General features: G+C 38.6%; 1 protein-coding gene across 5 annotated transcripts in view; it reads right to left on the bottom strand.

The window, feature by feature from the left end:
• The window catches only part of GOLGB1 (golgin B1), a 123,792-nt gene that overhangs the window by 87,671 nt on the left and 22,071 nt on the right, over positions 1 to 14,050 (bottom strand). For all 5 annotated transcript variants that reach the window (XM_046001731.1, XM_046001730.1, XM_046001729.1 and 2 more), the window contains exons 2-4: positions 13,260 to 13,354; positions 12,386 to 12,538; positions 12,024 to 12,176 (exon numbers count right to left, since the gene is read on the bottom strand). In XM_046001731.1, coding sequence (XP_045857687.1) covers positions 12,024 to 12,176; positions 12,386 to 12,538; positions 13,260 to 13,352 — 399 coding nt within the window. In that variant the 5' untranslated portion in view covers positions 13,353 to 13,354. The remainder of the gene's footprint in view (positions 1 to 12,023; positions 12,177 to 12,385; positions 12,539 to 13,259; positions 13,355 to 14,050) is intronic.

A 14,050-nucleotide genomic window follows, 5' to 3' on the forward strand; every position in this document is an offset into this window, starting at 1 on the left:
TCTTTTTTTTTTTTTTAAAGATTTTATTTATTTATTTGACACAGAGAGATCACAAGTAGGCAGAGAGGCAGGCAGAGAGAGAGAGGAGGAAGCAGGCTCCCCACGGAGCAGAGAGTCCGATGCGGGGCTCGATCCCAGGACCCTGAGATCATGACCTGAGCCGAAGGCAGCGGCTTAATCCACTGAGCCACCCAGGCGCCGCCTTTGGAGACATATCTTGAAAGAAGTTGCTGGGGCTGATATCGAAGAGGTTACTGCCTATGTTCTCCTCTAGGATTCTGATAGATTCCTGTCTCACGTTGAGGTCTTTTATCCATTTCGACTTTATCTTTGTGTACGGTGTAAGAGAATGGTCGAGTTTCATTCTTCTACATATCACTGTCCAGTTTTCCCAGCACCATTTATGGAAGAGACTGTCTTTTTCCCCGAATATTTGTTCCTGTTTTGTCGAAGATTATTTCACCATACAGTTGAGGGTCCATATCTGGGCTCTCCACTCTGTTCCACTGGTCTATGTGTCTGTTTTTATGCCAGTACCACGCTGTCTTGGTGATCACAGCTTTGTAGTAAAGCTTGAAATCGGGTAACATGATGCCGCCAGTTTTATTTTTATTTCTCAACATTTCCTTAGCAATTCCGGGTCTCTTCTGATTCCATACAAATTATAGGATTATTTGCTCCAGCTCTTTGAAAAATACCGGTGGAATTTTGATCGGAATGGCATTAAAAGTACAGATTGCTCTAGGCAGTACAGACATTTTAACAATGTTTATTCTTCCAATCCAAGAGCATGGAACAGTCTTCCATCTTTTTGTGTCTTCTTCAATTTCTTTCATGAGTGTTCTGTAGTTCCTCGAGTACAGGTCCTTTACCTCTTTGGTTAGGTTTCTTCCCAGGTATCTTATGGTTCTTGGTGCTATAGTAAATGGAATCGATTCTCTAATTTCCCTTTCTGTATTTTCATTGTTAGTGTATAAGAAAGCCACTGATTTCTGCACATTGACTTTGTATCCTGCCATGTTACAGAATTGCTGTATGAGTTCTAGTAGTTTGGGGGTGGAGTCTTTGGGGTTTTCCATATAAAGAGTCACGTCATCTGCGAAGAGAGAGAGTTTGACTTCTTCTTTGCCAATTTGGATACCTTTGATTTCTCTTTGTTGTCTGATTGCCGATGCTAGAACTTCTAATACTATGTTGAACAAGAGTGGTCAGAGTGGGCATCCTTGTCGTGTTCCTGATGTCAATGGGAAGGCTGCAAGCTTTTTCCCATTGAGGATGATATTTGCTATGGGTCTTTTATAGATAGATTTTATGAAGTTCAGGAATGTTCCCTTCATCCCTATACTTTGAAGTGTTTTCATCAGGAACGGATGCTGGATTTTGTCAAACGCTTTTTCTGCATCAATTGAGAGGACCATGTGGTTCTTCTCTCTTCTCTTATTGATTTGTTCTATCACATTGATTGATTTGCGAATGTTGAACCAACCTTGCAACCCAGGGATGAATCCCACCTGGTCATGGTGGATAATCTTTTGAATGTGCTGCTGGATCCTGTTTGCTAGGATCTTGTTGAGAATCGCTGCATCCATACTCATCAGTGATACTGGTCTGAAATTCTCCTTTTTGGTAGGGTCTTTCCCTGGTTTGGGGATCAGGGTAATGCTGGCTTCATAACAAGAGTCTGGAAGTTTTCCTTCTGCTTCAATTTTTTGGAACAGCTTCAGGAGAATTGGGGTTATTTCTTCTTTGAAAGTTTGGTAGAATTCCCCAGGGAATCCGTCAGGTCCTGGGCTCTTGTTTTTTGGGAGGTTTTTGATCACTGCTTCAATCTCGTTACTAGATATCGGTCTATTCAGGTTGTCAATTTCTTTCTGGTTCAATTTTGGGAGTTTGTAGTTTTCCAGAAATGCATCCATTTCATCTAGGTTGCTTAGCTTATTGGCATATAACTGTTGGTAATAATTTCTGATGATGGTTTCTATTTCCTTGGTGTTAGTTGTGATCTCTCCCTTTTCATTCATCATTTTATTAATTTGGGCTTTCTCTCTTTTCTTTTGGATTAGTGTGGCCAAGGGTTTATCTTATTGATTCTTTCAAAAAACCAGCTTCTAGTTTCATTGATACGTTCTACTGTATCTCTCGTTTCTACCTCATTGATCTCTGCTCTAATCTTCATTATTTCCCTTCTTGCATGTGGAGTTGGTTTGATTTGTTGTTGATTCTCCAGTTCTTTAAGGTGTAGAGACAGCTGGTGTATTCTGGATTTTTCTGTTTTTGAGGGAGGCTTGGATGGCTATGTATTTCCCCCTTAGAACCGCCTTTGCTGTATCCCATAGGTTTTGGACCGAAGTGTCTTCATTCTCATTGGTTTCCATGAATTGTTTAAGTTCTTCTTTGATCTCCTGGTTGATCCAAGCATTCTTAAGCAAGGTGGTCTTTAGCTTCCAGGTGTTTGAGTTCCTTCTGAACTTTTGCTTGTGATTGAGTTCCAGTTTCAAAGCATTGTGATCGGAGAATATGCAGGGAATAATGTCAGTCTTTTGGTATCAATTGAGTCCTGCTTTGTGACACAGTATGTGGTCTATTCTGGAGAAGGTTCCATGTGCACTTGAGAAGAATGAGTACTCTGTTGTTTTCGGGTGGAATGTTCTGTATATGTCGATGAGGTCCATCTGGTCCAATGTTTCATTCAATGCTCTTATTTCTTTATTAATTTTCTGCTTCGATGATCTATTTCTGAGAGAGGCGTATTAAGATCTCCTACTATTATTGTATTCATATCAATATGACTCTTTATCTTAATAGTTTTCTTATGGAATTGGGTGCTCCCATATTGGGGGCATAGATATTCACAATTGTTAGATCATCTTGGCGGATAGTCCCTTTAAGAATTATGTAGTGTCCTTCTGTATCTCTGACTACAGTCTTTAGTTTAAAATCTAATTTATCTGCCCTAACTTTGTGAACATCATCCCTGGTGGCTTTCAGTTCTGCCCTAATCAATTCTGTTTGGTCATCCATGGCTTTCTCCAACCTAGCTATTGCCTGGATAATTGTTAGTCTGAATTCCTTTTCTGACATATTGTCTATGTCGATAGCCATTAGCTCTGTTGCAGAAGGCCCATCCTCTGTATTTTTCTTCTGTTGGGTATTCCTCCTCCTAGTCATTTTGGTAAGAGATGAATGAACAGATGCAGCTGGACTTATCCATTGTGGTGTAGTCAATGTGCACCCTGGAACGCTTCTGTGCTATCAGGATTCCCCACCCAAATGAGAGAAAATAAGAAAAGAAAAAGAAATAGAGAAGAAGAAAGAAAAAAAAGGGAAAAGAAAAAAGGAAAAGAGAGAGAGAGAGGGAGAGATAGGAAAAAAAGGGAAGATAAAAGAGAAGGCTCAGCCCAAATGGGCCACAAGGTAAGATTTGTGAAGTATACAAACAAAAACAAACAAAAAGACTGATAAAAGTATATGACAAGAGAAAAAAATATATATATGTAAGCAAAAAAAAGGGAAGAACCTCATCAGAAAGAACCCCAAGTATAAGATTTATATATTATCAAGACAAACACAAATTCACAGAAACACTGACAGAAGGAAAAATTGGGAGAGTGGTTATAAATTCTCAATGTGGGTGAGGAAGGTTATTTTGATTCTTCCTGAATGTATCTTGATGTTTTTGTTAAGGGACTCAACTTTCCTAAGTTACAGGGGGATTAGAAACTGGTTTGCCTACAGGGGTAGCATTGATTGGGGAAAGGGGATTACCTTGAAGTTTAACTCTATATGTATAGTAGAAAATAAAAATTAAAAAAGAATAAACTAGACTAAACTAAGTTAAAATTAGAACAGAATTAAAAAATAGAAAAGCAAAAGAAAAACACGGGTGTATGTATCAAAAAGTTCAGGTTAGAAGGTTATTAAAGAATTTGATGTACTGGACATCTCAGTGTGGTGGTAAATAGGTTAAAAAATTATCTGTATGTATAAAAAAAAGAACCAGAATATTGGTAAAGAGTTAAAAATAAAAGTTGTATTTATGAAGTAGTGGTGGTGTTCTCTTGTAGTCTTTTTTTTTTCTTCCTTCCTTCCTTCCTGGTTGGTTTTCTGGGGAAGGGGCCTGCCACGTGGATTTTCAGACAATGATGTTCCCTGAGTTAGGTCCTCCCGCTCCCCTCAAGGGGGTGGGCTCTGAGGAAACTGTTTTTTTCAGGCTTTTGTTCTCTGGGGGTTTTTATGTTCTTTCATCTGCTTTCTCTTGCCTTGACAGCTTTTGATGGTTTTTGGAGGTTTAGAGGAGAGCAAACTGCACCCCGACCTCCCTCTCAGAGAGAAGCCTCAGAATGTTTTACAAGAGCTGCTGGCAGAGTCGGTTCTGAGTCACTGTCCCTGGGGATGCAGGAGCATCTCGTTGTACCCAAAACCAGGGCAGCGGTGGCTGTCTGGGCAGCTCCAGACTGCCAGAGAGGTTCCGAGCAAAGATCGCACACTGAGATTTTCCCACTGTCCCGGGCTGGGAATGTCTGGTTTTTCCAGATGCCAGAGCTCCAGGCTAGCGCCTATGAGCACCTCTCCCAAGGGAGGGTGTAGGACGCGCGCGTTTCAGGATTGCCCTCTGGCCAGGCTCCTAGCCCCTCACAGGAGCCAGACCCCACTTGTTCTCGGGAGCGCTGGCGTTCAGGCACACGCGGCTCAGGGACGGAGACCTGATTTCTCCGCCGCACTCTCTCTGGCTCAGCGCCAGGGGAGGCTGTCCTGGGTCCAGGGACTTAGGTCCCTGACCCTAACCGCTCAGGTTCCCACTATTACCCCCGCGATCCTTTGCTCTTTGTTTTTTGAGTGCTTTCAACCAGACTCCAAGTTAATGCCGGTCCCCAGACGCAGGGCACTCTCGTATTGGGGTATTACTTTCCAATCAGTCACCGCTGGTGGCTCCCTCCTTTTGTTTATCTTCCAATATCGGTCCGACGCTCCCAGTCGGCTTTACCTGCCACTGGCGTCTTCTGCTCCTGTAGAGATCCAGACGTGTATAATTCTGATCTCAGGCTGATTTCATGGGTGGTCGGAGTTCTTTGGTAGGTAATCAGCTCAGTTTAGGGTACAGGTTGAAACGGTGCCTCCTCCTACTTCCCCGCCATCTTGACTCCCCCTCCTTATTCTTCATTTTTTACCTCCTTTCACTACATTCAATTTTATTTCTATATATATGTTTTCCTTTATTTGCAATTTTGGGATAAAGTTTCTTCTAACAAAAAGTTCAAAATATACCCAGGTCCAAGTGTATCACCCTGTTCTGTCTACCTGTTTGATTATAATCTCTTTTTTCCCTTTTTATTTATTTTTTCTTTTTTGGTTTCTAATCTCTTCTGATATGCTTACTGTATATTTTGCTGGGGTCATCGTTGATATTTTTATTTTTTACTTCTTTTTTGTTCTCTTGTTCACGTATTCTTCTCTGGACAAAAAGACGAAGAAGGAAAAATTGCAAGAAAAAAAAGAACAAGGGGCAGTAATTACTGCCGGAGGCTTTATATATATGGATATTGGTAAGATGTTAGAGACAGAATTCAGAACAATGATTATAAAGATACCAGCTGAAAAAAGCATAGAAACCACTAGAGAATCCCTTTCTGGAGAAATAAAAGAACTAAGATCTAATCAGGTTGGAAAAAAAACACCAGAATTGATGAGATACAATCAACAATGGAAGCTCTTACTGCCAGGATAAATGAGGCAGAAGAGAGAATAAGTGACATAGAAGATAAAATTATGGATAATAAAGAAACGAAGCAAAAGTGAGAAAAATGGTTACTGGATCATGAGGGGAGGATTCGAAAGATCAGCAACACCATAAAGCAAAGCAATATTAGAATTACTGGGGTTCTAGAGGAAGAAGGAAGAGCAAGAGGGGCAGAAGGTATTCTGGAGCAAATTAGAGCAGCGAACTTCCTTAAACTGGGCAAAGAAATAGGCATCCAAGTCCAGGAGACACAGAGAACCCCCCTCAAAATCAATAAAAGTAAGTCAACACCCCAACATATAATAGTGAAACTTACAAATCTCAGACACAGAGAGAAAATCCTGAAAGCAGCTAGGGGACAAGAGATCTATAACCTACAAGGGTAGAAAGATCAGACAGGCAGAAGACCTATCCACAGAGACCTGGCAGGCCAGAAAGGACTGGCATGATATATTCAGGGTGCTAAATGGGAAAAATATGCAGCCAAGAATACTTTCCAGGGCTAGGATGTCATTCAAAATAGAAAGAGGGATAAAAAGCTTCCAGGACAAACAGAAACTAAAAGAATTTGTGACCACCAAACCAACCCTATATGAAATAATTATAAGGGATACTTTAAGCAAAGACAGAACCCAAAAGTAACACAGACCAGAAAGAAACAGACAATATACAGAAACAGTGACTTTACAGGTAATACAATGGCACTAAATTCATATCTTTCAACAGTTACTCTGAATGTAAATGTAAATAGTCCAATCAAAAGACACGGGGTATCAAGCTAGATAAAAAAGCAAGACCTATCCATATGCTATCTACAAGAGACTCATTTTAGACCCAAAGACACCTCCAGATTTAAAGTGAGGGGGTAGAAAACCATTTATCATGCTAACGGACATCAAAAGAAAGTTGGGGTAGTAATCCTTACATCAAACCAGATTTTAAACCAAAGACTATAATAAGAGATGAGGATGGACACTCATCATAATTAAGGGACTATCCAACTAGAAGACCTAACAATGGTAAATATTTATGCCCGTAACATGGGAGTAGCCAATTAAATGAGCCAATTAATAACAAAACTGAAGAAACAAATCAATAATAATATAGTAATAGTAGGGACTTTAACACCCCCCTCACTGAAATGGACAGATCATTTAAGCAGAAGAAGGAAACAGGAATTTGATGACCACTGGACCAGAGTTCGCAGATACATTCACAGCATTCCATCCTAAAGCAGCAGAACGCACATTCTTCTCAACTGTACATGGAACATTCTCTAGAATAGATCACACACTGGGTCACAAATCAGATCTCAACGAGTACCAAAAAACTGGGATCATACTCTGTATATTTTCAAACCACAATGCTTTGAAACTGGACCTCAATCACAAGAACAACTCTGGAAAGAACTCTAATACGTGGAGGCTAATGAGCATCCTACTAAAGAATGAATGGATCAACCAGGAAATTAGGAATTTAAAAAAATTCATGAAACAATTGAAAATGAAAACACAACTATTCAAAACCTTTGGGATGCAGCAAAGACTATCCTAAGAGGGAAGTATACAGCAATACAAGCATTTCTCAAGCAACAAGAAAGTCTCAAATACACAACCTAACCTTACACCTAAAGAAGCTGGAGAAAAAACATCAATCAAAGCCTAAACCCAGCAGGAGAAGAGAACTAATAAAGATTAGATAAGAAATCAATGAAATACAAACTAGATGAACAGCAGAACAGATCAATGAAACCAGGAGCTGGTTCTTTTTGAAAGAATTAATAAGATTGATAAACCCCTAGCCAGACTTATCAAAAAGAAAAGAGAAAGAACCCAAATGAATAAAATCATGAATGAAAGAGGATAAAACACAGCCAACATCAGAGAAACACAAACAACTGTAAGAACATATTATGAGCAACTATATGCCAACAAATTAGGCAATCTGGAAGAAACAGATGCATTCCGAGAGACATATAAACTACCAAAACTGAATGAGGTAAAAAACAGAAAACCTGAACAGACCCATAACCAGCAAGGAAGCTGAAATAGTAATCAAAAATTTCCCAACAGGGGCACCTGGATGGCTCCATGGGTTAATGCCTCTGCCTTCGGCTCAGATCATGATCCCAGGGTCCTGGGAACGTGCCCCGCATTGGGCTCTCTGCTTAGCAGGGAGCCTGCTTCCTCCTCTCTCTCTCTGCCTCCTCTCTGCCTATTTGTAATCTCTGTCTGTCAAATAAATAAATAAAATCTCTAAAAATAAAAAAAATTTCCCAACAAAGAAGAGTCCAGGGCCAGATGGCTTCCCAGGGAAATTCTAAACATTTGAAGAACTACTACCTACTCTTCTGAAGCTGTTTCAAAAAACAGAACAGAAGGAAAACTTCAAAGTCATTCTATGAGGCCAGAATTACTTTGATCCCAAAACCAGATAAAGACCCCACCAAAAAGGAGAATTACAGACCAATATATCTTATGAACATGGATGTAAAAATTCTCACCAAAATACTAGCAAAGAGGATCCTTAAAAGGATTATTCACCACAGCCAACTGGGATTTATTCTCGGGCTGCAAAAGTAGTCAACATCCACAAATGTGATATACAACATAAATAAAAGTAAGGACTAGAACCATATGATCCCCTCAACAGATGCAGGAAAAGTATTCAACAAAGTACAGGTTCCTTTCTTAAAACTCTTCACAATGTAGGGATAGAGGGAACAAACCTCAGTATCATAAAAGCCACATATGAGTAGCCCACAGTGAGTATCATTCTCAATGGAGAAAAACTGAGAGCTTTTCCCCTATCAGGAACATGGAAGGGATGTCCACTATCACCACAGCTATTCAACACAGTACTAGAAGTCCTAGCCTCAGCAATCAGATAACAAAAAGAAATTAAAGCATCCAAATTGGCAAAGAAGTCAAACTCTCACTCTTGGCAGATGATATGATACTCAATATGGAAAACCCAAAAGATTCCACCCCAAAATTGCTAGAACTCATACAAGAATTCAAAAAAGTGGCAGGCTATAAAATCAATACACAGAAATCAGTTGCATTTCGATATACTAAGAAGACAGAAGAAACAGAAATTAAGAAATTGATCCCATTCACAACTGTACCTAAAACCGTAAGATACCTAGGAATAAACCTAACCAAAGAGGTAAACCATCTGTACTCTAAAAACTACAGAACATTTATGAAAGAAATTGAGGAAGACACAGAGAAATGGAAAAACATTCCATGCTCATGGATTGGAACAATAAGTATTGTTAAAATATCTACATTACCCAGAGCAATCTGCACATTCAATGCAATCCTTATCAAAATATCATCGACATTTTTCACAGAGCTGGAATGAATAATCCTAAAATTTGTATGGAACCAGAAAAGACCCCAAATAGCTAGGGGAATGTTGAAAAAAGAAAATCTGGTGGTATCACAATGCTGGACTTCAAGTTAAATTACAAAGCTATAATCATTAAGACAATACAGTAGTGGCACAAAAACAGACACATAGATCAGTGGAACAGATTGGAGAACCCAGAAATAGAACCTCACTTCCATGATCAACTAATCATCAACAAGAAGGAAAGAATATCCAATGGAAAAAGGACAGTCCCTTGAATAAATGGTGCCGGGAAAACTGGACAGCCACATGTAGAAGAATGAAACCAGACCATATTCTTATACCATACACAAAGACAAACTCAAAATAGATGAAAGACCTAAATGTGAGACAGGAATCCATAAAATCCAAGAGAATACAGGTAACAAACTCTTCAACCCTGGTTGCAGCAACTTCTTGCCAAACACATCTCCAAAGGCAAGCAAAACTAAAGCAAAAATGAACTATTGGACTTAATCAAGTTAAAAGCTTCTGCACAGCAAAGGAAACAGTCACCAAAACTAAAAGGCAATGTATGAAATGGGAAAAGATATTTGCAAATGACATATCAGATAAAGGGCTAGTACCCAAGATCTACAAAGAACTTATCCAACTCAACACCCAAAAAAAACCAAATAATCCAGTCAAGAAATAGGCAGACAACATGAACAGACATTTCTCCAAAGAAGACATACAAATGGCTAATAGACACATGAAAAAAATGCTCCACATCACTTGGCATCAGGGAAACAGAAATCAAAACCATAATGAGATACTACTTCACACCAGTCAGAACGGCTAAAATTAATAAGTCAGGAAACGACAGATGTTGGCAAGGATGCATAGAATGGGGAATCCTTCTACACTGTTGGTGGGAATGCAAGATGGTGCAGTTACTCTGGAAAAGAGTATGGAGGTTCCTCAAAAAATTGAAAACAGAGCTACCCTATGATCCAACAATTGCACTACTGGGTTTTACTCCAAAGATACAAATGTAGTGATCCAAAGGGGCACCTGCACCCCAATGTTTATAGCAGCAATGTGCACTATGCTCAAACTATGGAAGAGGTGAGATGTCCGTCAACAGATGAATGGATAAAGATGTGGTATATATATATATATATATACATATATATAATGGAATATACTCGGCTGCCCAAAGAAAAAAAAGAAATCTTGCCATTTGTAGTGATGTGGATGGAACTAGAGGGTACTATGCTAAGCAAAATAACTCAATCAGAGAAAGAAATTATCGTAAGATCTCACTGATATATGGAATTTGAGAAACAAGGCAGAGGATGTTAGGGGAAAGGAGGCAAAACCAAATGGGAAGTCATTGGGAAGTCATGAGAGAGGGAGACAAACCACGGAAGACTCCTTTTTTTTTTTTAAATAAAGATTTTATCTATTTATTTGTCAGACAGGAAGACAGAGAGAGTGAGCACAGGCAGGGAGAGTGGCAGGCAGAGGGAGAAGCAGTCTCCCCACTGAGCAAGGAGCAACTGATGAATTACTGAACTCTACATCTGAAATTAATGATGTAGTATATGTTGGCTCACTGAACTTAAATTTAAAAACAAGATAATAAAATAAAACGAAATAGGTAATTTAAAAATCATAGTAGGGGGACGGTTAGAAGAAACAAAGCAACATGGGACAGGCTGGCATCACAGCTACAAGAACAAATTACCAGAGGAAAAACCAAGAAGTAAGAAAAGAATCAAGATGAACAAGTTATTTGAGAAGAATGAAAAAGCTTCTAAAATAAGCCTTGAGAAATTAAATAAAGCTATTGAAGTAGGAAAGTAATGTCTTCTGAACATTAGACCCAGAAAGGAATGACTAATCAGGGTACTAGGAAAGTAACCAGTTACCCCAGTATTGTGCCTAAAGAATCAATTACAACCTTATTTCCCAAGAACTAAAAACATTGAGATAAGAATAGTAGTGAATGAGCATTAACGAGGGCCCATGATGTGATGAGCACTGGGTGTTACATGCAACTGATGAATTACTGAATTCTACATCCGAAACTAGTGATGTACTGTATTTTGGCTAATTGAATATAAATTTAAAAAAAAAAAAAGAATACTAGTGAATCAGAGAGCAAAACAAGGTACAATTTAAAAAATAAAAATAAACAGATTTCTTATACAGAGTTAAGTCTAAGCTAATAGCAGTGTGCACATGTGACATGCCAGCCTCCATATATTCTATACAAACTTCAAAAAATTGAAAATTCTTATTCACCAAATGGCTGACTAAATGTGAATATTTGGGATTTAACTGTACAGGAAACTCATGAAAGTGAGTACTGGGACAATACTCTATTTCTCAAAAGGCACCACTTTCTGTACTCCTGTCTCCAACCTCGACCTTAAAATATTTTGCTGGTGGCAGTCATAAACCTAGAAAGCACCCCTTACAACAGGAACCCAAGGCAATCTAGTTGATTCAGTTACAATGGATGAAACTAATCCGCTACCATGTGGCTATATGAGGACACAGACTATTCTGTGTCAAGTCACTGGATTAAAGAACTGAGGAGTGCAGAAACCTTAACAGACCATACAGTTTAATCTTCCAATCAAAGATGAAATTCCTCCAAAAAGAATGTGCCTCTCCTATTCAAATGCCTCACTGCGGTATTTACTTGTCCTGTTAGCCTTTTTTAATTCTCTGAAAGCCTAGGTCACATTTCATGTCTACATTTTCTGTTGGCCTTGTATTCTGTGTGTGTGTGGCCCAGAGCCCAGCTAGACTGCAAACTCGATAAAGGACTGCATTTAGTGCTGTACTACTTTAGCCTCATAAATTTTTGTGATTTGTGAAGATCTGCTATCATGGGAGACTTTTCCACTCAGAAAATGTGTAGTATATCCCATTACCATACCTTGGAGACTTGCTCCTCTGTCTGAGGTTCTGTAGGCAAAACAGTCCCTCCTTGTGCCTTCATTTCTTCTATGTGTTTATTCAAAGAAGTTAATTTGGCCTTAGCATGAAGTTTTAGTTTTTTTATTTTGTTATCAGCAGCTTTTCTTTCTTCCTGTCAGAGAATAATGACAGTAAATATATAAATGTTTATTCATCACATACCTAATACATAACAAAAGTATTCTCAGGAGCCGTCATTTTACAGTATTAGGGAAATAAGAATCACACTCTCCAATAATCTAAGTGAAAAAAAAAATCTAAGCGAATATTGTGTCTATCTTTTATCCAATGCTTGGCAAGAAAAGAGAAAAACCACAGTACCTGTAGAACTTCATCTTTTTGCTGCAATTGAATGTCCTTCTCTCTAATGATTTCTTTTAGCTCCACCACCAACTGCTCAGCATAAGCCAGGCGCTCCAGAACATCCTCTTGTGTCCTATCATTAAATTCCATGTCAGATTCTTGGGGTAATACCTAGTATTTAGACAAAAAGTTGCCAGCGCATCAGGGAATAAGTATTAGTGTCCAAAAAGAGTTTCTTCATTCCAACTTCATTTTATCTTTTGCCCATCTCATTTCCATACTTAAGAAATCTTTCCATCTCTGATCTAATAATACTTATTATTATAGCCATTAAAATCATTATTTTGTAAATGTTAAGCATTTCACAAAACAAAACATTATCTCATTTATGGTATTATCCTAATTTTACCAAAGAGAAAAATAAAAGGAAGCAAAGATAACAAACTATAAAGTGGAGGAGCAGTTGAATAAATTATCTTAACCACTAGGCAATACTGCTCGTCTTTCAGAAAACTAAGGACTTCTTTTGATTCCTCATGTGGCTATCAAAAAATATAATACAAGCTGTAAGAGAAGTTTACAATAGCAAACATATTTTCAAATCTGAAAGGTGCCCCAGTTCTGCCACTTATTATTCAAACCTTTCAGGGAACAGGATATATACCTGAGGAGAAGTTAAAACAATTCATCTAGGATTTGATTCCCTTCACTGTGAGTCAGAGACTACAAATTTACAGGAGAAGGATCACTTATAAAGTATCAATACTTTTCTTAATCCTCCCTTCCACCTAGCAAAATGGAGGCTGCTCAAAACCTTCTATCTTAAATTCTTTCCCTCAGAAGAACATGGAATATAAGTCTCATCAGTTTAATTCAGAATAGAGCTACTCACAGGGTCCAGGGAAGCCCTCATATTCTCATCAGTGTCCTCTCCTGATAATTCATGCAAAACAACATTAGCTAATCCTGACAATCGGCTCAGCATTTCTGCAAGAAAAAAAAAAAACACAGCAATCACTATAATGGATAGACTTCTCATGTACTGTAACTATATCATCTATAAGCGAAATAAACTGTATAGGTGATATATATTAGACACAGAAAATAGCATGATGTCTTTAAAAATACATCTGAGTATGTACAGTATAGTTACACAGTGTTCTTTTCTTTTTTTTTATTTTTAAAATTTTTTTTTTTTTTTTAATTTGACAGAGAGAGATCGCAAGTAGGCAGAGAGGCAGGCAGAGAGAGTGAGAGGGAAGCAGGCTCCCTGCTGAGCAGAGAGCCCGATGTGGGACTCGATCCCAGGACCCTGAGATCATGACCTGAGCCGAAGGCAGAGGCTTAAACCACTGAGCCACCCAGGCGCCCCATAGTGTTCTTTTCGGTGGCAACTGCACTGCACTTCAATTACCACCAACATTTTCTAAATAAAATTTAAAAATACAGATATATAATGTTGAATGGCAAATAATATTTTTAAAGTTATCTTTAATCTCTTTTCTTTCATCATAACTTCATTTACAAACATGAACTTCTAACATTCCTTCCCCAGCCAGCATGTTATTTTCTCCTACCTTGCCAAATAAACCTATCATGCTGCAAAATTTTTCTTTTTATGCACCCCCATGAACTCCATTCTTTCAGGAGGGTTTCCTGATAAACTATGTGGTTTTCCTAAAA

Source organism: Meles meles, chromosome 4 (genome assembly GCF_922984935.1).
Source record: "Meles meles chromosome 4, mMelMel3.1 paternal haplotype, whole genome shotgun sequence".
Classification (NCBI taxonomy): domain Eukaryota; kingdom Metazoa; phylum Chordata; class Mammalia; order Carnivora; family Mustelidae; genus Meles; species Meles meles.